Genomic DNA, 25769 nt, shown 5'->3' with positions numbered 1-25769 from the left:
TTTGGATCGTAGTAGAGAAGGAACTTGAGAGGTGGCTGGTCTGCACTGCCTCTTATACCCTCAGTCTTTAAATCATGATTTGAGGACTTCAATAAAACAGCCAAAGGTTATGGGTCTATTACAGGCGGGCTATAAGGGAGGGTGAGTTTCTGTGGCCTACAATGTGCAGGAGGTCAGACTAGATGATCATGATGGTCCCTTCTGGCCTTAAAGTCTATGAGTCTTTAACTTCAGAGTACAAAGAGAGAGTACACAGGTATGCTACTGGAAAGAATCTTCCAGTTTCAGGCATATGAAGAGCGTGCATAGCCACTGTGAAATACAGATAGGGATCACACATCTCTGAGAACTCTGGTTATGGAAGAGAGGTAACCTCTCTTTCCTCAGTATTTAACTCTTTATTAGCATTATTTAATTGATTATTTTATTTGCTGTGGCATTCTCTGCAGAGCAAACTTAATGATTCTAAAGTGAGATCTTAATTATTTTATTCATCTGTTCTGCATATTTAATAGGCTTTTCCTTTCAATGGATCCTTTTCATGGGGAAATATCCAGAGCCATGAGGAACCGTGGGATTGAGATTTACATTCCTGGGGAAAGTGATGGGAATTTATTGGACAATCTGGACATGAAGGTGGTGTTGCATGGACTGGGCTTACTAGGAGACAGTGTATGCGATGCACTCATGGCTGTACATTCAGAAACTAAAGAAACTATAGCAGGTGAGACAAGCTGCTTTAACAGTTCGGTAAATACTCCCTGTCTGGGCATTATATATCTTGTGTGGCCCTAGGCTTGGCAATGAATGTTAAGACTGGAGTATTTTGGTCCCTCCAATGTGCGTTATGTCCAGTTAAAGTAGAGACGCAGATGCTTTTACTATAATTAGGTTTTTTCTTTCATTTCTTCTCTTCAAGGACTAGGTGTGAATTATAAAGCTCAAGAGAACCCACCACACACTTATGATTTCTCTTTACATTGGTATGAATTGTGCAAGAGTCCGCAGAATGCGGGGAGGGGCAGCCGGGGGGGAAGGTGGGTTGTGAATGACAATAAATTTATTCTGGTTGAAAATCAACACAGGAGAAAAGACTTGCACAAGGCCCTTGTATCACTCAAGCCCCATGGTAAAGGCTAAAGTGGTGTGGTGGTCCTTTGTACTACTTTAAATTTCCTTCTGCATTACCAGTATGTCATGTCTGCAACACATCTGTCTCCTTTGTCAGTGCAGTCTTTTTTATAAGAACTAAAGTATAATTTAATAAAGAATGAGTTATATTTACATTCTGTCTAGGCTGGGATTAATTCAGTTAGCATGGAAAAATTCCTCTCACTGGGTGGCTCTGTGGAAAGAGATCATCTGAAAGAGAAGAACTGAGAATCTGGAAATTTGGTTTCTATTCCCAGATGCGCCACTTGATGTTTTACCTTGGCCAAGTCACTTAAAATGACACAATCACCTTAGTTTTTTAAAATTGTAGTTTGCAGCTTTTGTAGTTTTACAATCACATTTTTAAAAGTCTTTTCCCATGTGGCTGCATGATAGACTCATGGGAAACTTGAGTGTGACTATATAGCTGAGGCAGGGAGACTGGCTGTGCACTGAATAACTAAGAAAAAATAGACATTTCTCTACTGTTTCAGATAATGTAATTTTAGGTCTGTCTTGTAACAGATATAATCATTTACAGGCAAAAAGTGATTTTTGAGTTAGTGATGCTCCATTTAACTTCTGTTGGTCTCATTTTCTCTGCTTGTAAAATGGGGATATTTGCTACCTGGCCTGGGGGTGATGCAAGGCATATTTCATTAATTTTGGGTGCTCTGCTTCAAGGCACTATAGAATGATAATGTGTGCCCCCAGCAGGTGAGCATGGTCAGAAGGGAGGGTGTTGGCAAATTAAAGCATCTGGAATGTTCTGCAGAAATGGTTGGCTGGTATTAATATTCATTGCCTTTTCAGGTTCTGTGTTGTCATTGTCATCTTTGATTCATGCTACTACACTAATTGTACAACAGTTGCATCGAGGCCTTGGTTTAGTGAAGAGTTTTTACAGAGCTTGCTGGGAAGTGTATGTCCGCTCACAGCAGTCCCATATGAACCAAAAGGTAAATGTTTCATTCTCCTTAAAACTGTGTTGTGTTTTTTCACAAATGAACAACAATATCAAAATTCCTAGAAAGGACTGCTGCCAGGAGGAGGGTTGGTGATTCTGAAAGCAGCACTCTGTCCTGTGAAGGGCCCTAGCATGCTGTTGGAGAGCATTGTGCTCTTGGGAGTTTCAGGCCCCAATTTTGAGCTGCACCTGTCAAGAGTCGCAGCCTGATGGAGAGCAGAGAAAAGGTAGTTTTAAACTGCTTTCACGCTTCCGGGGTTCAGCGGGTTCTAGGGGCTTCTTTGGCGCAGTGTAATCTGGAGTACCCCTGGGAAGACTCTGACTTAACCCATACTGCAGTATTTTCCCAAGAGGCCTTTCTGTGCCACAGAATGGCTGAAGTGTACAGTGTACTTTAGCTACATCTTTGCCTTCCGTGACACATTCTTCATGCCCCCAGGCATTCCCCTAAAACTGGTCATGGAGATCATGGGAGCATGCAGTAGGATAGGGCATTTAATCTGAACCTGTATGCTAGGTAATTCCCCATCTGGAAAATCCAGCTGGTTCTAGCCTCCTTATTCCACTTCTGCAGTGTGAACCATTGTCTCTTAAGATGAGACTTAAAGATGAGGTCTGTTAATTTATTATTTACATTCCATGTCTCCTCAAGCAATAGTTAGAGGCGGTAACTCGGGCCGAATTATTGCCTGGAGAAATTGTTCTGTCAGCCTGAAGTTCCACCTGAATATGGTGGTATTGGCTTCCTATTTTACTGTTCGCTATTATGTGCTGTTACAAGCAGCTGAGTGTCATATGTTTTGGTTGTTGTGGTTGAAGTGCTTTGGGATCTTTTGGTATGAAATCTGAAATAAAGTAAGATTATGTATATTCTTAATTAAAACCCTGCCTGAATAGTAGTATCTGAATGCATGTTTGAATACTAATGCTGAATTGCTCTATGCTGTTCTGTTTTAGCTTGTGCTGGAGTTGGTAATGAAGCATGTTTCGGCTCTGACTTCCCATGCAACTTGGGGTGACTCCCTGCTAGCAATGGGATTGTGGCCAGACTCTCTACCTACGGGTCTGTTTTTAGCTGAAGACTCGCTTCTTTCTACTGTCCAGAGTGACGGACAGGTCCTAGCATATTGTCTGAACAGATTGAGCCTGAAAAACAGCAGGTGGGAAAGAGACACTTTTTGGTTAAAGAATGAGCAACAAATAATACAGGCTTAACACTCTGTTACTGTACCCACTATCAGTAAATGGTGTCACCACGATGCTCTTCAATCAGGGATGTGTGGCTAACTTTTTACATTTACTCTGAACTCTCAAAACTCAAAACTCTGAACTGTTTTGTTTTGTTCTGATTTTCAAATGAATAGACATTTTCAGTCTACATTAACCTGGATTAAGATATTCAGAATTATATAGAAATGGGCAAGGCAAGACATCTTAGATTTTAAGTATCTTTTTATTCTCTTCCCCAGCCCTGCCCCAGTTTTCTTACAAATTAATTGAATTAAGGTCCAATAGTGTACGCAGTTCTTTCTGCCCTTACTGAGTAATCTATCTTACAGTTTAAGTAGTCTAACAAATATAGTGAATACTCTGACACTGTGAAGGTGGGTGCCCCATTCTTACTCTGAAGTGTTAGTTGCTGGGCATATTGGAAAAGAGAGCCATAAGAAAAGGTTTGAATGAAGAGTAGAAACTTCCTGTGTCAGAATGGAGGAGGCCATTCCAAGTCTAAAGCATAGAGTAAATGTTAACATTGGAGATACATGAATAAGTCCAATCAAGAGTCCACAGCAAAACATTTTGGATCCAAACCCTTTGAAGTTCAAAACTGTGTGGTTAATACTTTAGGTAAGAATATACTAGCACTGCTCTGTACTCTGATTTCATCCAGAAACAGAAATAACCACTAAAGGACCTGTTCTTATGTTCCTTTTGAACTGGCAGAAAGAAGATTGCTTGATATTTGAGAATATTTCCTTATGAGATTTTGGTCCAGTAGCTTCAGTCAGCCAAACTTTGAGCTCCTTATCCAAATAGAGCTGCCAGATCTGAGTCCTGCATGTGGTGATCAGACGAAAGAGCTCCTCTTGTCAGTTTCATGCCCAATTTTTCAGACTTTCACAACGTTGAAGCAAAACCTCAGTTAGTGTTCACTTATATTGTAAACTCCTGGTGGCAGATCGGTGTCTTCCTGTGCAAATCTTAAGTGCACTGATACACAATGTCATGTGACAAGTCAGTGGCAGAGCAAGGCATAGAAGTTCATACTGAAGTTAAATATTTATCTGAAAATCAGAAAGGAACATTGTTTTTCTCCTGTGCCCTCTCTTCCTTCCCTCCTCTCCCCTCACCTCATCCGTACCTGTATTCTCATGCTGTGGACTCTTTGGTGCAGGAACTCGGTCGTAATTTGTCCTGTAAAGCTCTATGCTTTGTCATTTGTGTGTATGAAGTAACCGTAATACTGAGTTGCTGGTAGAAGACATCTTAAACTCGGTTAAAAATGGGAAAGTGGATTTAAAAATCTACTAAAAACAAAAGCTAAGTGAATTTGGAAAATAGGGGTATTTTCAAATAGTTATCTACTTGGGGCAAAAAGACTCTTCGCATAAATTGTGGAGGTTATTTGGTGATACTTTACATAGTAATTATCAGTAATTTCACTTTGAGAATTGACTCATTTTGGAATTAGCATGTTTTTTTTTCCTAGTCTTCACGTATTTAACCCTAATTATTTTCATTCATTTCAGAACACTGCCACTTACTCTGCAAGATTTGCAGAAAGTTATGCAATCCACTAATTCAGAGAGTCTCCGATTCAGTGCTGTTCAGATGGATGCCTATTGGACAGATGAAATTGAAGTCCTATCTACTTCTGTTGAATTGTTCATAGAAAAGGCATCCAATCAGGATTGGATGTTGAGAGTTAGATGGCTTAATCACTTAACCAAGAATCTACCACAAGTGCTTGGTAGGTATTATTCTTAATTATTATACTTACCACAAACTGATTTAGTTCTCTCCATTGTTTTTCCTTCACAGCAGCAGTAAAAACTGTAAAAATGATGCAATTATGTTTACAGATTGCCTAGTCTTAAATAAATTAGCTGGACAGCCAGAGAAACTCCACGAAACTGGGATTTTCCTGAGATTGTGTGATGTCTAACCACTCAAAATAGTGAGTGTTAGATTGCAGACTAAAAAGCATTAAATATTTGATAGACCAGTTTAATTATCGTAGGATTGGAAATGCTTTTTGTAAATTAATTTGTTACATTTGCTTAATTGAAACAGATAATTTAGAGTGTTTCTAGCAACAGACAAGCTGTGTCACTTGCCTGCAGAAGCCACTCGAGACTGAAAATGCTAGTATATGGTCAACCCCTGCTAGATTAAAACCTTGCAGCTAGTATGTGGCCAACCCCTGCTAGATTTAAACCTTGCAGCTTTATTTGTTTGGGACTTTCTTTCACAGGAATGGAACATACAACCACAGGGGAAAGCCACATAACTGTGCGTGCTTGCAAAGACTATCACCGGTGTAATAGTTCACGATGCTGGCATTTAAATGATCATCATAATTAAACACTTAGGTTCCTTTGAAAATCCCAGTTGAAGGGAATTAAATGCCCAATAGGATTTGGGTATCTAACTCCCTTAAGCTCCTTTGAAAATCCCAGTATTCGTTATACCACATTGCAGTGGATGGGATTCACGCTCTCAATGCTATTGTTTTTCTCCCGACAGCCATGTGTGTATTAATTATCTGAAATTGTAAACAGAAAATATTGCAAATGTCTAGAAAATTATTTGACTGAAAGTTAGATTCTGTAGAAAATATCAGTGATAGATAATAAATAAATCCATGGGAGTTAGATATGTAACTTGCATTGACTTTGAAAACCACACCCTAAAAATCATAGAAGTACATGGAAATTCCCATGTGTTGTTTTCTTGTGTCGTGACTGTCACGTACACTGTTTACTGCTTTATCTGTTTGACAATCAATCTCAAAATACCTTTTGAAGCCTATGTAATATTTGAGATCAGATTGCTGCAGTGCATGCTGTTATGGGCCTTCTGAAAGACTAATCTGCTATCTGTAGTTAATGTAGAAAGAGGGCAACCATTAAGTGGGCAGATGAGATTTTAGCTGGCACATCTTGAGTGGTTTTTTTGGCTAAATATGCTTTGTACCTTCAAAGCTAACTACTGCTATTATTCTCACCTACAGATTCAGTGCGCACTCAACTAGAAGCTGGCGCCGCATCACTGAATAGTTTCTACTCCAGTCCCCTCTCTGCTGGAATCAGTAGTGTGATGAAGTTGCTACAGCCAAACATGACAGGTACCTTTGCATTCCCCCCCCGGCCCCCTCCCCTCTAGTCATTTGTGCATCCTGTTTTTCTTTTAAGGAGTGAAGACTGCAGGCAGATTGTGTTCTGAATGTGTCACAGCTTCTCTGGGAAAATCTGCTTAACAAAAATAGTTATGCATTACGACTCTGAAAGTGGAACTTGCAAGTTGGGTGGATTGGTGATATGCAAAATATTGTGAAGTTCACTGGAATTAACCTTAAACTGGAGTATGCTTCCCTCTGAAATATATTGGAAGTGGTTATATAGCACATGTATGGCACCATGGAGAGTGCTACTCTTGTACTATTTTCTTGGTTGGAAGTAGGTAATGTTGAAAAACAGGGGTAGTATGTTAGGGTAACAGGCCACTCCATCTTGAATGGTCCTCTAGAATATGTGCTACCTACCTGTGCTAAACAGTCTGCTCCACCTTGTGTTTAGCTGTGATGCTCAGCGTACCTGTCCCAGACCTGAAGAAGAGCTCTGTGTGGTTTGAAAGCTTTTCTCTCTCATCAAAAGAAGTTGGTCCAATAAAAGATATTCCCTCACCCACCTTGCATCTCGGGTTTACATTTGGCATTTACAGGAATTCACGGACAAAGGAATGGATAGATTTCAAAAGAATGATAAGGAAATGGCTTTAATCTAGAGCTGTGCAGGGTGAGGCCGAGAAGTGCACCTTTTTAGAAGTATTATGCCCTAGTAAGGCAAGCCTGCTGGGATGGCAGAAACTTTCTGGAGCATTGGAAAGCTGTTATCCCTAGTTTGTAGATGGGGACTGGGGCACAGACACTAAGTGACTTGCCCAAGGTCACACAGGAAGTCTGTGGTGAAGTAGCGACCTGAACCTGTATCTGAAGTGCCTGCCTGGTGCCTTAACCAGTGATCACCTCACACTTATCACTGTGCTTCCAGGGCCTACGGTCAAATTACTGCTGCCTTCTACTTGGGTGCTCTGTGGGGAGGAGCTTTCCTGCTCTACCTCTCTTCCTCTCACATGCCTGCACTGGAGCATTGTCCCATCCCCAAAATAAAGAAATAGTTGAAAGAATAGCTGACCTCATGAGTCTTCTTTGCATGCTGAAATTGTCTATTGCACTCAATGATACCCCAGTTCTGCTAGTGATCTCTCTCATTACATTTATGAAAATCCCATATCATTTCTTGGAGGGCAGGAGAAAGAAAAGCAATACCATTTTTATTTGGCAAAACACTGTCTTTCTCTGTAACTGCTTGCCTTACCAGACGAACACGTGATGCCGCTGGATCCAAGATGGAATATGCAGTTTTTGAATATCATTAGAAATTCGATGAACTTTGATACAGAAGTGGAACACACAGATCAGCTTTTTGTCCTTCTGATGTCTGTAGCAAACCGGTGGGTTAAGACAAATGCAGAGTGGAAGCCTGGTGGCTTGTGAAGTTTACATTGCGATTCTAGCCAATGCTGTTGTGATTATTGCCAATGTTTCTGCTGAGCATTTTGCTTAAAGTTTGACAGATAATGTCTAAAACCCTAGGCTTGTTTTTTTTTTTTTGGCTATAACATTTGAAAATCTAAATCTTCAGCCCCTGCTTTTGCTCTTGGGTTATAGACAGGCTGGAGCCTGTCACTCTGCTGATGGTGTAGGGAAAGAGCACATGGTAGTTTAGCAGCAGTTGTGCTGGAATACGTCCCCCAAAAAATAGAACCAGGGGAAGAAACAGAAAGCATGGGAGTGGTGCTGTGATGCTACTGACTTCAGACTCAAAACACCTTTTTGTAGGGAGGGAAGGAACTAGGCTGCCTTTCCCACTATTGTTCTTCGCTTAAATAAAAAGGGGGGAATGGACAAGTTATAAAGTAAAACTCTGAGTTCAGAGTAAAAAGGTGGTTCTTGCCACCTGGCAAATGCTAACTTCCCACATAATCACCTGTAGTTGCATGGATTCTGCAGCTAATTGCCGAGTACCTTTCCTTTTGAGGTGTCCAGTCTAAGTTGTTAATAGACAGAGAAATCGTTTTTTGTGTTCCAGGAAAAGTTTTAAAAATTGAAGATTTAATTTAACACCCTTTACAGGCCAAATTTAAGCTATCTGATGTGTCACTGTTCAGGCCTTTGATTCTTGCTTCAAATAGTTAGTTCTGAGATATCAAATCTCCTAATATGCTCTACCCTCCGTGATATGGTATAGAGGCTTTTCAGCTGGTCATGTCTGACTTATCCTAACACCTTTATGTTGTTTTTAATTCAGGACAATATTATTTCTTGACCGGGAAAAAAGGAGCTATACTGAGAAGAACTTGATTACTAGCAAAAAGTTGAGAACTAGTGCCTTAAGAATGTCTCTAGAGTTCCATAAAGGTAGGACTAATTATCTCATTGTTTCTTTTACTGCATAATGTGTTTAATGAATAAGAAAAGAATAGTTATGTTGGATAGGATTCTGTTATAAAAGCTCAGTTACCCCAAGCATGATTTTATACTGCCTATCATATGTGTGAACGTTTTATATGTTTATAGAAAAGGAGTACTTGTGGCACCTTAGAGACTAACAAATTTATTAGAGCATAAGCTTTCGTGAGCTACAGCTCACTTCATCGGATGCATCTGTAGCTCACGAAAGCTTATGCTCTAATAAATTTGTTAGTCTCTAAGGTGCCACAAGTACTCCTTTTCTTTTTGCGAATACAGACTAACACGGCTGCTACTCTGAAACCTGTGTTATATGTTTATGAAACACATGCAGACCAGAGCTATAGCAATATAAAATATTACTCTAGTAGAGTAAGTACGCCACTCCAGTAGCGTATGTGTGGATAATTTCTCTCTCTTAAATAAATATGTATGTTGAGAGAGAGAGAGAGAGAGAGAGAGAGAGAGAGAGAGAGTGTGACATTGCATGCCTTCATTGATAACGACTATAAAAAAGGTGTTTAATGGAAATTGGAGAGGAGTAAAGCTTCAGACTTGTCACTTCCTTTTAGTGTGCAACAAGAGCAATGTTCGTTTATAGTTTAAGTGGAAAGACTTGATGACAAACACCAATTAGTGTCTCATATAGCAACTTTTTGGCTCTAGTATTGTGGTTTTATTTTAAACAGAGTTCTAAGTTGATATTAAAATTATTTTATTAAGTAAGCATCATTTTGTAAAATCGGAATGGTAGAGATTGGCATTTATTCTGCCTACTAGATATTTTAATCATGTATTCTTTATTTTTGCTGAGCCAACTGAGTTGAGCAGGTTTAATGTAATTTTGTTTGTCATTTTCCAGAGAATGCATGGGCAAAAACTGACTAAATATCAAAGATTACATTTGTTCTGTGGTCTAAAGACCATGTCCTTCTGGATCACTGAGAAACTGCAATAAGTTGACTAGATAGCCAGATGAGAAGTAGAATGACAAATGAAAAGAGAGGAGGGTCTATGTAGCTAAAATCTGCTAGGTCTTACCTTTTTGATCTGTGAGGCTGTCACTTCCCCAATTGACAGTTTATTTCTTGCCAGGGTATCACTGATTATATATGAAGAATTCCCCTTTCTAATGCTATCCCAGTGTAACATACACACAAAATGTTTCATCGCTGGTGGCACTTGATCTCGCTGGCTGTATTTAACTCCCCAAGCAGAGAAGAAATTAAACTGTATGTAATAAAGGGAAAGGGGGGGGGTCTGTGGCTAGTGTTTTTTTATATCAGGAAAAACTTAGTTTCAGTCCTGCAATTTTATGCATTTACAGTTTGAATTCCACCTCAGAAGAAAGTCGGTAACAACATGACTTTCACTTCAGTTGCCTTTAGTTGACTGACTGGTGTTGCCTCCATATTTGCAGTATTCCCTATCCTACCTACTTAGAAGTAATAGGGAATGCTGCAGATACCGAGGAAATATGTAGTTACGCAAGGAAAAACTGTAAAGTTTTTAAGCGGTGATCACTGTAACCATGAGATCTGGTGGCCAGAGATTAACTCTTCTGTGTGACTTTGTGTTGTTGGAATATTATAACTTTTTCCCCCTTTTTTTGTTCTGTTCTTTAAATCAAGATCCAGGGAGTTATAACTCTCTTCCACATGCTATTGTGGCCAATCTTGCTGCTTTCTTTGAACTTTGGGATGCCTTTATGTTGCACTGGGTGAAGTCTTCTCAAGTGACCTTAACAGATGACAATGTGCATGAGGTGAGTAGAGTTTTTAAATTGCTCTTGCTACAGTTATTTAGGATCCAGAATTCTGGAGGAGCTTCTCTATTTTTAGTCCCACGGACACTGAAATAAATGGCAGGGTTTTGGTTTAGAATGTGGAATGTGATTGTCTGTATAGTGTCAGGTATAAGGGATTAAGCTGATCTGCAAATTTATAGTAAACTGTTGTGTCCATTATCCGTCACTCTTTATTCTAAGACAGTGGTTTTCAACCTTTTTTCATTTGTGGACCCCTAAAAAATTTCAAATGGAGGTGCGGACGCCTTTGGAATTTGTAAGCATAGTCTGCGGACTCCTAGGGATCTGAAGGCCACAGGTTAAACACCATTGTTCTAAGATAACATGTAGGTTTTCAACATACTTTCATTACTTTCTTTTATATCATCTCTTCCCTTCACCTCAAACAGTTCAAAATGCTTTTGTTAAAATCTCCCACCACATAGATCATGCCACTCTTCAAATCCCTTCACTGGCTTCTTCTCACTTTCTACGTCATGTTCACGTTTCTCATCCTCCTCTCATACCTGAACGAATCTATTTCTTCTTACATCTCTGCTCTCATTTCTACCTACCTGCCACCCCCAAACTCCCTTTTAACATAACCTTTGTGTCTTTCATTCTCTCTTGCCCTCTCTCCTTTTTCCATGCCACTTTGTATGCTTGGAATTCCTTCCCCCATAACGTACCAAACAGTTTCCCCCTCCATCTAGATTCTGTTTTAAAGCCTCTAGTAACAAAGCCTTTTAAAGGCAATCCCCAGCACTAATTGTGTTGCTTTAAAGCTGTATCTTCTTCATCTGGTGTATTGGCTGAATTGAATTGTCCATATCTAATTTAGATTGTAAAATCCTTGAAGGAGGTCCATCTTGCTTTGTGCTCGGTTTCCTACACTGATGGGGATCAGTTAACAATGGATTCTACAGTTGCTAATATTTTTAGAACACATAGGTAAACCAGTTGAAAACAGATCTCTTGATTTAAAACATTATATTGTCTAATTATGAGAGTAGCAGAGTTAGGAACATCAGTGCCCCAACTACAATGCAAGATGTACTGTAATATGCCAGGCTTCAGAGATGGGAAGGCTATAACTTTCCTGACTTGCCTGTAGATCTTCTACTGCTTGCTGTGGCGTGACCGGTTTTGGGCAGCATCTGACACATTGATGGTGGATTCTCCAGGCTTGGCACTCCTATCACTTCACTGGCACTGGGTTGTGAAGCATTTAATTAACAGAATTCCCCAAATGCTGACTGGACACGAGCAGCACAAGTAGGTTGTTTAGCTCACGCATAATGCAACTAATTGAAAGGGTTGCTCCCTACCCCCAGCTCCTTTGCTTCATATGTGGCCATATTAAACAGTTGCATTAGCATTCTTTTTAAAATACACCAGCTAAGACTGATGAGCTTCATTTACTCTGTAAGCACAAGTATTTATGTTTATGTTCCACTCTCACTGCAAACACAAGTGTATTAGCTGAATGCATTTGTTTTGGAACTTCTGATATTTCTTAGCATTGGCCCCATCCTCAGTGAAGATGTGCCTGTATGTAATTTTCTCCAGCACCCATTTTTTAGTGGAGTATAGGAGAAAAAAAATAAGTCTCTCTTGTTCTCCTTGTTGCATGTCCTTTTGCCTTTGAACTTGAACTTTTTTGAAAACTTTTTTCCTTTCTACTTGAAGGGTTTCCAAGGAAATTCAGTCTGTTTCACAGCAGATTCATAACTGTTTGGCCAGTCCTGCTGGTATTTCTATTGGTGTAAAGAAGCTGCAGAAGTCTCTTGGGAGACCTCTTCCTTTCAAGGTACATTTTTCCATTTGTAACTGAATGTTTTGGACAACTATAGCACTTTGCTTCCAAGTATATCGAAGTACATTATTAACATTCCTTAAGGCTCGCAGCAAATCTCTGTAGGGTTCTTGTACTATTATACTCATTTCCCAAGCCAGCAAATGGACACTCCTATTTCCCTGATTCATAAGAATGACTGACTAACGCTAATTTTAACATTTTTTTTAATGAGTTTCTTTCTGAAATGTATCCGCTGTCTAAATTAGTAACAACATTGTTGATGGATTGTCCAGAGTAGCAGTTCTTTAACAAACAGTTTAGGGTGTTGCGTGAGTATGGAGATATTTCTGCTGTAAAGTAGTCCTGGATATTTGGAATTTCAGACCAGGCAGAACAAGGGAGGTGCATTCCCTGTGTGAACTGCACCATGCCTTTGCAAACCAAATCGGTGTTGGTAGATTTTAGTGTTCAGCCCAGTTGAAAATTTTACCTCCAGGTCTTCTATAAAAGGATAAACTTCTGAAAGAATTAACTTAAAAAGTAAATTTAAATCCCCCTTTCAGAAGTGACGTAGGCACTTAGGAGCCTAACTTTACTGAAAGTCAGTAGGTCTTAGCTTTCTAAAGGCAAGAAGGTATTTAGGCACGAAGGCACCTAAAGACTCAAATAGGTGCTTGGTGGGATTTTCCGAAGTACTTAATGTGCCTAACTCCCATTGATTTCAATCCCGGTAGGCACCTATCTGTATCTTTTAGGTTTACAATCTGGCCCTTGGGCCCAGATTTTTAAAGGTAGTTAGGCACTTCTGTGCTCCTCTGTGCCATGTGTAACTGATTTAGGCACCTAAATCCCTTTTGAAAATGAGACTTAGGCTCCCAAATAAGTTACACATTACAATGCTGTGCACAGCAATGCCTAAGTACTTCAAAAAAATTTGTGCCTTGGGGCCAACATCATATTTGAAAGTGGGATTTGAAAGTCGGGTACTTTTAAAAAAAAAAAAAAAAAAAAAAAATTTACCCCAGGTTCCTACTTGGCTGCCTTCATTCAATCTAATTTCTGCCTCACCCTCACTTCCCTTGAAGCTAAATGGCTCATATACCCAAACTATTCACATTGATAGTACTCAATGATCAGGATTCTTGCAGTGGCTTTCAGTGTTTTTGGGTTCAGGCCTTGTAAACCTGGATGGCCTGTTGCAACCCTATAAATATCTTTAGTACAAAAAACATGTGGATTACCAAATATTTCTTAATCACAATATATAATATACACAGTAATGTAATAAGAAGTAAATAAGTATTAAATAAATACTCTGTGTACCAGATTGGTGGCTCCTGCTGCACCTGTCCCTGGGGCTGGCTAGGCTTGGTCTGTTGTGACTTCCAAGATCACAGTACTGCTCAGATTGGCCCAGCCCTTGTGAGAGGGGGCTGGGACAAATTTGTGAAAGTGATATTGCATCTTGGCGCATAGGGTTGCAGCACCACTGCCCAAAATTGGACTGGCCGGCCCCTTGTCATAATGATGAAGGGGCAACTGGGCCAATCCTGAGCAGCACTGGGATCCCATGCACCAGGTTACAGTGCCTGGAGCGGAAAGCTGAGTCCAACCAGCCCCAGGGGACTGGAGCTGCAGGAACTGCCCCTGCAGGGTGAATGTGGGATGGGCTCTGCAATCCATCCACCGGGGCAGGATCCAGCCCCTGCCCTCATTCTCCCTCACTGAGCATCCTACGAGACCCTTTGACACATTCTGGCAACCCAATTTAAGAAACTCTGATTTAGAGAACTGCCATTTAAAATTGCCTTCAGCCTTCTCAAATGTTCCCCAGCCCGCTTCTTTAGAGAGAGATGGCAGCACTTACATCCAACAGGTGATGCTACCTCTTCAATTGTTACGAGGCATATTCTGCATTCCACTGACTAGTATTCAATTGCTTGAGGAAGGAGAGTACATCCTTCCAAACTTCCATAAGCAGCTAATGCATTATTGCACTGAGCTAATATGAAAAGCACCACAGTACATTTTCAAAGCAGGGTGTAGATAGACTTAACAGTGTAAACCAGTTAATGTTAATGCAGCGTAGATGGTTCCAGGCATGACTTTGTAAACACACTGTCATACAATTGTTAACACATGGTACATGCCTCACTATTGGCGAGAGATTAATGTGTTAAATAAAAGTATTAAAATGTTGTGAAAATTATTTTACCTTTTCCAGTTTACACAAACTGAATCTTAAATACTAATTGATTGGCCAGTTATCTCAACATATCCATCTTCTTAATGTTGGATTGAACTCATAAGGGAGATGAAGCATTAAGAATTGGTGTTAAGTTTTGCATAAAGTTGCACACCATTTGCATGTGCAAGTACTCTGATTTAGAAAGCATGAGCACAATGTTAGTGGGCCACTGATTATGTTCATTATGTCATTATAACCTTTGTAAAAAAAACTAATGATAAATATCTTTTCTTGGGTTTTTTTATGTTTGCAGGATAAACTGGTGGTGGAGTCTGTTGCTCAGTTGAAAGAACTCAGCAAAGCACTCGACATCCTGGAGATGAGATCTACCTTTGGAGAAAGCAGATGGCAGGACGAAATCTGTTGTCTGAAAACTGCTGCCACTGGATGGGAAATAAAGAAAGCACTGCTGCGGGCCACGGGTCTAGTTCTCAGAGCTAATCATTTAGAAGATGTTAATCCAGGTAAATAATTTGCCTTGTATGTTACAGTCAAATACAGTCAGAAGCACAGTGTCAGAACATCTAGCGTATGTTTATTTCATCCAGAAATATTTATCTTTCTCATTTGTATCTGTGTGAATGATCACTTCCTTTCAGATTTGCTGCTTGGACTGTTAATTGATAAATAAATGTTTTATGTGCATTCATGTGCTTTTTATCCCCCATTTTACAGGTGAATTAAGGACGTTCGTGAATTTACAGTGTTCACACCTGAAAGCAGAAGGAGTTAAGCTTGGTCATTCAGAAGAGATTCATACTGAAGACACCATCTCCAGTCAGTTGGATTCTGCCTCATTAATCCAGCTCTGTAGTAGGATTCAGTTGTGGCCCGCAATGGAGTATTTGGCAGTGCTCTGGCAGTACAAACTGACAGCAGATTGTGTAACTAAGGCTTGCCTAAGAAGGTGAGGGAAGAGCACATTTTTTGAATGAAAGTTAGAATCTGTTGTGCAAAGTTATGAGGATCAGTGTGCTACATCCCTTTGCATACAAATCAACATATATCATTCTTATCTTTATGCAAAACCATATTTCTTGATATAGAGCCAAAGTGAAATGTCTAAGGAGTTGTTTAAACTTGAATATTTACTAGCTTTCTTCCCATTATCTCTTGGGCAGACATGGGATTTTTATTGACGTGATTATACTAAGGCTATGACAACATTATGAGCTGGGGCAGAGGGGGCGTGATTCCCTGCTCCAGTACACATACTCGTGTTAGCTGTCATTGAGCTAGTGCGAGTATAAATAGCAGCGTAGCTGTGGTAGTGCTGGTAGCTGCAACAGAGGCATGGCTGAGCAGTGCCAAATACATACCCACTGGTTTAAGGCAGGTTTGTACTAGGCACGGTTCAGCAGTGCCTCCACTACAGCTACACTGCTATTTATTTTTGCACTAGTTTGATGAGAGCTAGCAAAAGTATGTGTACACAAGCAGGGGAATCACCCCCTTAGTTTGCAATGTAGGCATAGCATAACTGTGCTATTCAAGCCTCCTGGAATAATATATTTAGACTATAAAAAGAAATCTTTATTGACAGTCGAATGGATTGTGACAGCACCAGAAGAAAGCCCATGGTTTTATAGAGAGGTCTACTAGAAAGTAATTTTTTTTCTAAGTCTGCTTATTAGTCTTTTAATTCTCAATCTTCTGTCAAGCCTTCTTGGTCATATTCTTGAGCTCCTGCAAAAAATTAATTAAGAGCTTGAGAAATCAGAGATCTACACTCCAAAATGAGCATCACCATATGCTCATTGGATGGTGTAGATGGACATATCTACAAGTGCAATTTGTGCAAACAGAATATAGAAAAAAACAAGTAAAATGTGTACACATAGTTGGCCATTTGAATAAAATATTTTCATTGTTTCAAGTGGCTAAATATAGGTGTGCTTTATGACTGATTACCAGTTCTTAGAAGAAAGCAACTCTGTATTATTGCATTGCAGAGAAAATGAGGTTTATAGAGTAGCTCTTCCCTCATAGAGCTTCTAAAAAATCTGGTGCATTCAATACAGCATTAGGATTTCAGTGAAGGTCATGTTTTTATAAAAGAACAGTAAAACGAGATGGGTGAATTTGCCTCTAAATGACTTGTTTATGGTCTCATTGAAAAGTGTCACATAGTTGATTTTGAACCTAGGAATATCCTGTTTCACACCTCTTTGCTACAGTCAAGACATTACTTTTTCTCATTCAGTTGTGCATTCAAGTTGCATACTATGTAGCATAGTTTTTTGTTGATAATCTTTTCTTCAGCTACAGGGAGAACAGCAATCAACAGCTACACAAGTGTTCAGAGCTAAGTCAATATGTAGCTTTTTGCCTTAAACTGACGCCAACTGCCTCTCAACATCTGTATGGACTGTGGCACTTGTTACATCTTAATAAGGTAAGAACAAGTTTTATTTTAATTTAGGCTTGGAGAAGTTTGTGTTCAAACTTCCATGAATGAGTGTTAATATCTGTAACACTAGTGTGCTTTCTGTGTCTAGTTCACAGGTTTACAAAGTAATAATTCCAACACATTTTATTACTTGGGAGAAATGGTAGGCTAAATAAAAGTTAGAATTTAACAGTGGCGTGAGTTCGTAGCTCCCATGGGCTTCAATACACCAGCAAGTTCTCAACAAGAATTTTTGGTGTGATTGTCACAGGGCTTTATCTGTTCTCTGGGCTTGTGGAACTCTGCGCACGATTGTGCAAAGTTGCACAGTCACAGAACAGAGGTTATGTTCGGAAAACTTGGCCTGTGAAGTTATCCCTCACAACAGTGTGTGTGTGCGCGTGCGCAGGGAAGGGAGAGAATGGAAACTGTTGCTGGGCACAAGACACCTGATGGGAAGCTGTTTAGGAGTATAATTTTTTTTCAGAGGAGATGTAAAGCACACTCTATGGTGCTATAAAAGACTAAAGGTGATAATATCTCCATCCAGGGCTGGCTCCAGGCACCAGTGTTCCAAGCAGGTTCTTGGGGCGGCAGTTAGAAAGGGGTGGCAGTTCCTCGTGGCGGCAATTCAGCGGCAGCTTCTCTGTTCCGCCCACCACGGCGGCAAATTGGCGGCAGCTTCTTCCTTTTGCCGTCCGCGGTGGCAATTTTTTTCACTGCTTGGGGGCGGCAAAAACTGTAGAGCCGCCCCTGTCTCCATCAGAAAAGAATGTCACACATACATTCTATTCAGTGTTTTTTCTTGTTTCTAGCATAATAATTTACTGGCAGCGAAAGAAAATTATCCTAGGAGACTTCAATTTTTTTTCTCTCTCACTTTTAGGTATCCCATGAAGAAATGTCTCTTCTGTGGTCGGAACTGGTCAGTAGCATATTAGAATTTTTCTGGCACAGTACTGTAACCACAGATCCGGAGTACTGGTTAACCTGGAAGCCGCTACCTGGTGCAGAGGAAAGGAAAATGCCTAAATCCCCTATGTACCGTTTTATGAAGGTTTGTGTTTTGTGACATAATTGGATAGCTAAACTAAAATAAAATGTCTATTTTTAAAATAGTTTTGCTAGCAAGTTTTAGAAATAAACATGTTTTAAAACTCTAGTGTAGACAAGACAAGCTGTTCCACTGCCAACATTTGTTAGCTGGTAGAGGTGAACGTGAGCATGAGGGGTGTGTGTGTGTGTGTGTGTGTGTGTGTGTGTGTGTGTTAAAATCTGGAATTGCTCTGCCATTTGAATTTTTTCTATTAGTTTTGCTGAAGTGAGCAATTATCTTGTAGTTTTGGTAAAAAGCCTTTCATAAAGCTTACCTTTGTGTAACTTAAAATAAATGAGGAAATGCTATTAACACTACATATCTCTTAATCTTTTAATTTAGGGCCCAGGTGTTTTGAACCGAGCGGTTTTCTCAAAGTGCCTCTTTGAAATTCTAACTAGCAGCAGCAAGATAAGCCAGTGGGATGCAAGTGGCCTTCCTGTTCTGTCCTCATCCCATGTGATACTGGGAGAGTGGATGGAGAGAGCACAACAGCTTCAAGAAGTCAACACAGTTTTGTGGACCAACATGTCTGTTTCTTCCATGGCAGAATTTAGGTACTATTGAGGTCCTTCCTTTATACACAACTTTTACCTAAACCAGCAATATTACAGAATCTTGTACTCACCAGGCTGCCAATATTTTTTTATTCTTATTCCTTCAGGTGTACGGATTCCAGAATCCAGGATGTAATGCTATGTCGGCAGCTCTTGGCTCTGAAGGATCTGGTTCCAGTAGACCTGCAAGAGGAATATTCACAGCACTGTGATAAACTCTCCTCCAAGGACCCTGTGGCTTTTCAGTACATTCTCAAAGTACTTAAGGATGTCACTGGTCAGGAGATACTGCCAAAAGAAGTCCTCTGTCTCTTGCTGACCTGCTTGCAGCAGTTCTTTGGGGAAGGAGAAGGAATTCAGGACCTATCAGAGACAGCTCGGCGAGGTAGCCTCTGGGTGAATATGGGTTTGGTGCAGATCCAGGTGTGGCTTCCACAGACTAGATTTGATCCTGCAGTGAAAAGAGAATACAAACTCAAGTACGCCAAGGAGGAGGTGAGTGTGGATTTTCTATCCCTTTTTTAAAGCTGACTCCTACTTTGGAATACATCGCATTTGTGCATTAAATTAATTTTAATTATGCACAGGTGAATTCTGCAAAAGCATGAGCTCCATATTAGAGTATCATTATTAGATTACTCAGTCATATTTTCTTAAATCTCCTGGAAGGTGTGCTTTGTGTGCTACCTAAAAGAAAACCATAACATTGTTTAATTTGTTCTTTACTAGTTACACCACTTGCAGTGTAAATGGAAGACACTGAATCTGTCAGCACAGTTACATACAGGAAAAGATCTTAAAGATGAAGCAATTACCAGTTTTACTCATCCGCATACCAGGTAATGGGAGAAGCACTTAACTAGTTTGTTGATGATTGGGAGAGGCCAGCGATATTCTTTGGGAGTCGCACCTGCTTACATGGTCTGGATTTCTTCCGTTGCACTGTAATGTTGTTCATATTGCTTTTTTATAAATAATTTTTGTTTATATAGTTCATTGTTCCCTAAACTTTCAAGGGTGGCGTCCTCCCTCACCCCACCTGTGCTGCCCGCTGAGCTGGAGCCAGGAGTGGGGCTGTTGCTCACGGGGGATGGGATGTGAACAGGGGTAGGGAGCTTGAGGCTGGGGCCATAGCAGGGGGTGGTTCTGGGGCCAGGAGCAAGGCTAGGAACAAAGTCACACCAGGGGGTGAGACTGGGGGTGAGATTGGAGCCACAGCTGGGCCATGGTGGGGGCTGGCAGCTGGCCGGGTGTGGAGCCGGGGCCATGGCTGTGGCTCGGGCCAGGCATGGCGCTGGGGGTGGGGCTGGAGCAGAGCTGGGTGGTGCTCCCTCCCTGCCCCCCTTGGGGGCTGCCCCAGGTGCCCTTCCCCCCCCAACGTTCCTCTGTGCCCCCCTAGGGGGGCATGCCCCACAGTTTGGAGATCTCTGATATAGTTGATTCTGGAACAAAGACTTGCATATCAGGATAGTAAAGGCATGTTTAGGAACTATTTAGTGGAGCACAAATGCCTGATTTATGCTGGTGATCACTCATGGTGGGTCACTGTATCTGGGAGGTATGATTCCCAGCAGGCTTTCACTAGCTCAGTTCAAACTAGCATGCTAAAAATAAGTGCCTGAGCCCATCCAACCCCCCCAGGGGCCAAGCTCAGAAAGCTGGCCCAAGCTACCACCCATATCGCAATGTCCACACTGCAAGCTAGCACAAGTCTGTCTACCCATACTAGGAATCACACTTCCCAGCTGCAGTGCAGACATACACTAAGGGCTTGTCTAGACATAAGTTGAATGGCTTTAACTACACTGGTATAATTTAAGTAGTACAACCCTGAGGGTTGCAGTTATACCAATATAAAGTGGATGTAGTTATACCAATATAAAGATGCCGTATACCTCTATATGGGAAGAGGAATAAGCTACTGCAGCGTGAGGAACCTTTATCCTGGTGTGAAGTACTCTGATACTCCTAGAATTTGTGTTTCTTAAGCAGAGGAACTGGGGAAGAAATTTTAATGGGCAAGAAGCAACTCTCCTTCTGTACTGTTTTGGAGCCTTCTGTACGCAAGAGATGGGCTCAAACTCCAGCATGCAATCATTGTTCACAATTTTCCCAAGTTAACGAAAGTCCCTGATCTCATTTCAGCACATGCAAATTGCTTTGACAATTCGTTACTAGAAGTTGGAGAGAATTAGAGCCAGTTCTAAATGGCTGAGCTTCTTAAGGCATTTTCCCTAGAGCTGCACTTTTTACTGTCAATTAGGAAATACCACATAGCCTAGGTGATTCATATACTGTAGTCTTATTGTGCACCCTAATGGAATAGTTCAATTTTAGAAGCATATTATAAACTTGTCAATATCTTTATTTCCTAATAGACTTCTACCCCAAAGAATGCAACAGCTGAAGGAACAAATCGACAATCTTTCCAGAAAACAGGCCTTCAGACCCCAAGTCCTGCCATATGACTGCTTATACCAGGAGGTTCACCAATATATCACCAGCATTGCACAAATTTCCACAGTCCAGGATCTCTTAGCCCGCCTTCTACAGTTCCTTCGTGGAAATAGACCCAAGTCGCTCCAGGCAGTACAGAACCTGCTAAGTGAAGAAGCATCCTGGCAGGAATCTCACCATCAATTTAGAAAACACTTGGCAGAAGAATATGCTTTGTACCCTGATGCTGTCACCCCACTGCAAGCTGCCATTTTACAGCTACAGCATGGCATGAGACTAGTGTCCTCTGAAGTTTGTGCAACACTCAATAGTATTGTCTGTCCAGCCAAACTTGACACCCTTGTTACCTCTTTGTTGGCATTTCCTTCTGTTGGCCCCACCTTCCCCACTTACCTTTCACATGCGGATACTTTATGCTCAGTGCAATCTATGAACATCCTCTGTGGCCTTAAAAAGTTATCTCTGAAACGCTCTGAAGGAGAGTCTGATGAAAGGGTTCAGAGTTCATACCCAACTCTGGAACAGCTGCTAGTGAATGCTTTATTGTATCTTCGATGCCATGTATTGTCTAAGGGAGAGCTGGACCAGAAATCTCTGCAGCTTTTCAGGCATCTGTGTCAGGTAAAGTCTCCTGAGTAAATGGAATAAATACTTCTAAAAGCCAAATGCCAGAGGTACAGTGTAACTTTGCTTTCAACAGTGATGCCTAGATATGGGTCTCACCTGCTGAACCAGCTGGTAATCTTCCAAAGTAACACAACATTCCATACCTTGTCAAAAGCAACAGTAGCAATTTTTTCATAGAATTAGAAATGGTAATTAAGTTTAATGCGCTATGATAATGATTCATATATTCAGACATAAAACCAAATCCTACTGTACTTACTCCATGAAAACCTATCTTTCATTTCAGTGTGGGGTTTCCTCTGATAAGGGATTCAGTAAGGACTATAGATAGGAGGCTACCAAGCTCGCAGTCCATTCTGATCAATTTCATGGCCACAGCATTTGAAAATAAGTCAATTTCCTGTTTTCAGATGTTTACATTGGAAATTTCATTGTGTTGTAATCATGGGAGTCCTGATGCAAAATGGGGTTGGAGTGGGGAGCTTGCAAAATTGCTGTAGGGGGGTCATGGGATTACTACCCTCACTGCTGTGCTGCCTTCAGAGTCACAGAGCTTCCTGCAGCTAGAGGAGGCTTGTGGAGGTGGGTCTGATCTCCCCCATGCTGCTGGGAGCGCTCTGGCTGAAGGCTCCTAGTTGCTAGTCCTGGCCAGTGGGGGATTAACGCATGGGCCCACAGGCCCTGGCCAATTGGGGGCACCCCTGGAAAAATGGGTTCCCCAAGCCCTGGAAGAAGCTGTGAGGCAGAAGCCCTAAGCCCAGGCCCAGCAGAAGCCACAGGGTGGAAGGCCCGAGAGCAGAAGCTGCAGGGTGGGAGCCCTGGCGGGAGTTGCTGGCGTTTAAGCCCGGAGCCTGGGCACCCTGAGCCCCAACAAGAGCCTTGGGGCAGAAGCCCCAAGCCCGACTCCCAGCTGGGCTGGGGCGGAACAGGACTTGCTTTTCTCCTGTAAGGCTGCTCTCCGGGGGAGATCAGACCCACCTCCAGGTACAGCTGCAGGAAGCTCCAGGGCTGCTTCAGTGCAGGAGTGAGGGTGGTACGCCCTCACTTCTGTACTGCCTCCAGAAGTGGGTCTGATCTCCCCACCAAAAGTGGCTGTGCAGGGGAAGAGTAAGTTCTATCCCTCCCCAGCCCAGCTGGGACTAGCAGCTGGAGTCCAGTGCAGGATAGGAGCCCCCAGCTGGGGCACCCCAGCCCTCCCCTTCCCCTCCAATAGCTAGATTTCATGGGGGAGGTTTGATTTGTATGGCCTGTGACATGTTTTTCACGGCCATGAATTGGTAGGGCCCTAACTGTAGGATTTGGCCCATGTTTGCATGATCTTTTTCATACAGTAGTCATAGGTGTGATGTTCCAGGAATTTACAAGTGAAATGTTACTGCAGTGCTCACTCAACATGATTTGGACACATGTAATAATATTGGATACTGTGAAAAACAAAGACATTGCCTCAGTGCTGAGGCAAGTGGGGTTTGTGTGTGCTATAATTTCTGAAGAATTTTCACAGCTTTCTGGTTTTTCAGGCAATTATAAATGAATGGGATGAACAGGAGCGCTGCACCCAGGAGCAGGAGGAGCAAGAAAGCAGTCTGTACAGATACAGGAGTAAGAGCCATGGAAGGGGGCGAAGTGAGGAAGAGGAGGAAGAGAGAGAATTTAGGAGGAGATTCCCTCTCTATGAGAAGGTAGAAGAATAACACTTTATGGAAAGATGCATTGTACAGTTTTAAAAAACTAACTTTGTTCTTACATAGGGAGAAATGAATCAGTTTCTCTCTTCTCCAGGAGAAGAATGTGGGAAGGATTTTGAGCACTCTATGTGTACTGTTAAAATATTTTGTTCTTTTTAGTTTGTGGACAGTCTGTGGATTTAAAGGCCATGTCTACACATTCAGCTGCGCTGCTGCAGTGCGTCTTGTGAAGACGCTCTATGCCGACAGGAGAGAGCTCTCCTGTCAACATAATAAAACCACCTCCACAAACGACAGAAGCTCTGTTGGCTGGAGAAGCTTATGTCAGTGTAACTTATTTTGCTCCAGGGACCGGTTTGTTCACATAATCCTAAGCGACATAAATTATGCCGACATAGGCTGTAATATAGATTTAGCCATATTGCGGATACAGACTAATACAGCTGCTACTCTGAAACCAAAGTCTACTGTTGTTCAGATGAATAAACTACAGCAGAGGTGGGCAAACTTCAGCCTGCAGGACCATCCTGCCCGGCTCCTAAGCTCCCGGCCGGGGAGGCTAGCCCCTGGCCTCTGCCCTGCTGTCTCCCCCTCCCCTGTAGTCTCAGCTTGCCACACTGCCAGTGCTCTGGCCTACCGCTCCTGTCAGGCAGCGCAGTGGTGTGGCTGGCTCTGGCCAGGCAGCGGGGTTGCAAGCTCCTGCTGCTCTGGGCGGCATGGTAAGGGTAGTGGAGGGGGTTGGATGGGGGCAATCAGGGGACAGGGAGCAGTTGGATGGGGTGGAGGTTCGGGGGGGGCGTTCAGGAGATGGGGAACGGGGGGGTTGGATAGACGTGGGAATCCCAGTGGGGGGGGCCTGTCAGAGGGCGGGGGTGTGGATAGGGGTCGGGGACATGGAGCAGGGGGGGTTGGATGGGGGTGGGGACCTGAGGGGGGCGGTTGAGGCGGGGGGAGTTCCTGGGAGGGGGTGGTCAGGGGACAAGGAGCAGAGGGGTTGGATGGGTAGGGGATTCTGAGGCAGGGCAGTCAGGAGGCAGGAAGTGGGAGGGGGTGGTTAGGGGACAGGGGCCAGGCTGTTTGGGGAGGCACAGCCTTTCCTACTCAGCCCTCCATACAGTTTTGCAACCCCAATGTGTCCCTTGGGCCAAATAGTTTGCCCACCCCTGAACTATAGGCAGTTCCTAAATGTAGTGAGAACACTTATTATGCAATAGTAAGATGCTAGAACTTGATGGTGATCTGGCAAGACTTGCTGATCCTGAAGAGTCTGCCAAAGAGAGTACTTCTGCTTCCTATTTCCTTTCCCTTAAATTGCTTGAAGCCACCAGATTATGCATATAGCTAGCCTGTGTAACTATGTTCTCTTCCCCTTCTCTCTCATTGGGCTCCTCTTCACACTGGAGTCGACGTAGCGTAGGTCAGCTTTCCCCAGTGTCTTTACTGGGCTGCGTCAACAGGAGATGCTCTCCAGTTGACTTTCCTTACTCTTCTCGGAGAGCAGGAGTACTGGGGTTGACTGGAGAGCGCTCTGCCATCAATTTAGCGGGTCTTCACTAGACCTGCGAAATCGACCCCTGCTAGCCCGTGTGAAGAAAAGCCCATTGTTAAGGTCACTTGTCTTTTTTTCAGATTGGACAGTAAACATTGCTACGTGTGCCGAGCACAGAGGGCCTTTGGTCACTACTGCAATACAAATAGTAAATGTAGCATAAAGGCAGGGTAAAGTTAACTATTATTTTAATGTGACTTACAGGACTTTGAAGATATCACAGCTCAGGCAAGTCTAGAAGAAAAAATGGAAAATGAAGATGACTCAGAGGATTCAGTAGCCACTGAAATAACTCTCTTATCCCAGAGTTCAATGCAAACAGTGATGATGATTCATCAGCAGTTGTGCCTAAACTTCGCACGATCCCTGTGGTATCAACAGAGCCTGCCCCCACATCAAGCTAAACATTATTTCAGTGCATTTCTTTCCTGCTATCAGACTGGTGCTTCTCTAGTGGCACACTTCTATCCCTTGATAGGTAAGGCTGTTAGTCGTACTTCAGGCATACTGTTTTAATTCTTAAGGTTGTTGATAATGCCTAAGCTTTACCTGCAGTTGTTTCAGATTAAGTATACTTTATCTTAGACCAGTGTTTTCCTGGTGTTGTATAAGATACTAACCATGGCTCTGCCCTGAAAAGTGATCTCTCAAAAATGATACCTTTTAACAGACCTGTTCCCTGTGTGTATTCAGAATCATAT

At 42.1% G+C, this 25769-nt stretch overlaps 1 protein-coding gene and 1 long non-coding RNA gene across 7 annotated transcripts in view; one reads left to right on the top strand and one right to left on the bottom strand.

Moving 5' to 3' along the window:
* Nucleotides 1-25769, top strand: part of MDN1 (midasin AAA ATPase 1) — a 164096-nt gene that overhangs the window by 92742 nt on the left and 45585 nt on the right. For 4 of the 6 annotated variants that reach the window (XM_043510647.1, XM_038394955.2, XM_043510646.1 and 1 more), the window contains exons 46-65: nucleotides 516-724; nucleotides 1966-2111; nucleotides 3077-3279; nucleotides 4870-5090; nucleotides 6354-6467; nucleotides 7723-7855; nucleotides 8713-8822; nucleotides 10505-10638; nucleotides 11774-11934; nucleotides 12349-12469; nucleotides 14959-15169; nucleotides 15381-15612; nucleotides 16968-17100; nucleotides 17981-18151; nucleotides 18533-18747; nucleotides 18855-19242; nucleotides 19477-19586; nucleotides 21126-21825; nucleotides 23352-23513; nucleotides 25273-25546. In XM_043510647.1, coding sequence (XP_043366582.1) covers nucleotides 516-724; nucleotides 1966-2111; nucleotides 3077-3279; nucleotides 4870-5090; nucleotides 6354-6467; nucleotides 7723-7855; nucleotides 8713-8822; nucleotides 10505-10638; nucleotides 11774-11934; nucleotides 12349-12469; nucleotides 14959-15169; nucleotides 15381-15612; nucleotides 16968-17100; nucleotides 17981-18151; nucleotides 18533-18747; nucleotides 18855-19242; nucleotides 19477-19586; nucleotides 21126-21825; nucleotides 23352-23513; nucleotides 25273-25546 — 4148 coding nt within the window. The remainder of the gene's footprint in view (nucleotides 1-515; nucleotides 725-1965; nucleotides 2112-3076; nucleotides 3280-4869; nucleotides 5091-6353; nucleotides 6468-7722; nucleotides 7856-8712; nucleotides 8823-10504; nucleotides 10639-11773; nucleotides 11935-12348; nucleotides 12470-14958; nucleotides 15170-15380; nucleotides 15613-16967; nucleotides 17101-17980; nucleotides 18152-18532; nucleotides 18748-18854; nucleotides 19243-19476; nucleotides 19587-21125; nucleotides 21826-23351; nucleotides 23514-25272; nucleotides 25547-25769) is intronic. The other 2 variants (XM_038394958.2, XM_043510648.1) reach the window with 1 other exon arrangement.
* Nucleotides 15611-19207, bottom strand: LOC119852904. The gene is made up of 3 exons (XR_005291885.2): nucleotides 19068-19207; nucleotides 18819-18930; nucleotides 15611-16391 (listed from the first exon to the last, which is right to left on the bottom strand). It is a non-coding gene; the product is annotated as an uncharacterized LOC119852904 (long non-coding RNA).

The sequence above is a fragment of the Dermochelys coriacea genome, chromosome 3 (genome assembly GCF_009764565.3).
Source record: "Dermochelys coriacea isolate rDerCor1 chromosome 3, rDerCor1.pri.v4, whole genome shotgun sequence".
NCBI lineage: Eukaryota > Metazoa > Chordata > Testudines > Dermochelyidae > Dermochelys > Dermochelys coriacea.
Note: the sequence above shows the minus strand (reverse complement) of the source record. Positions and strands in the feature narration are given on the sequence as shown.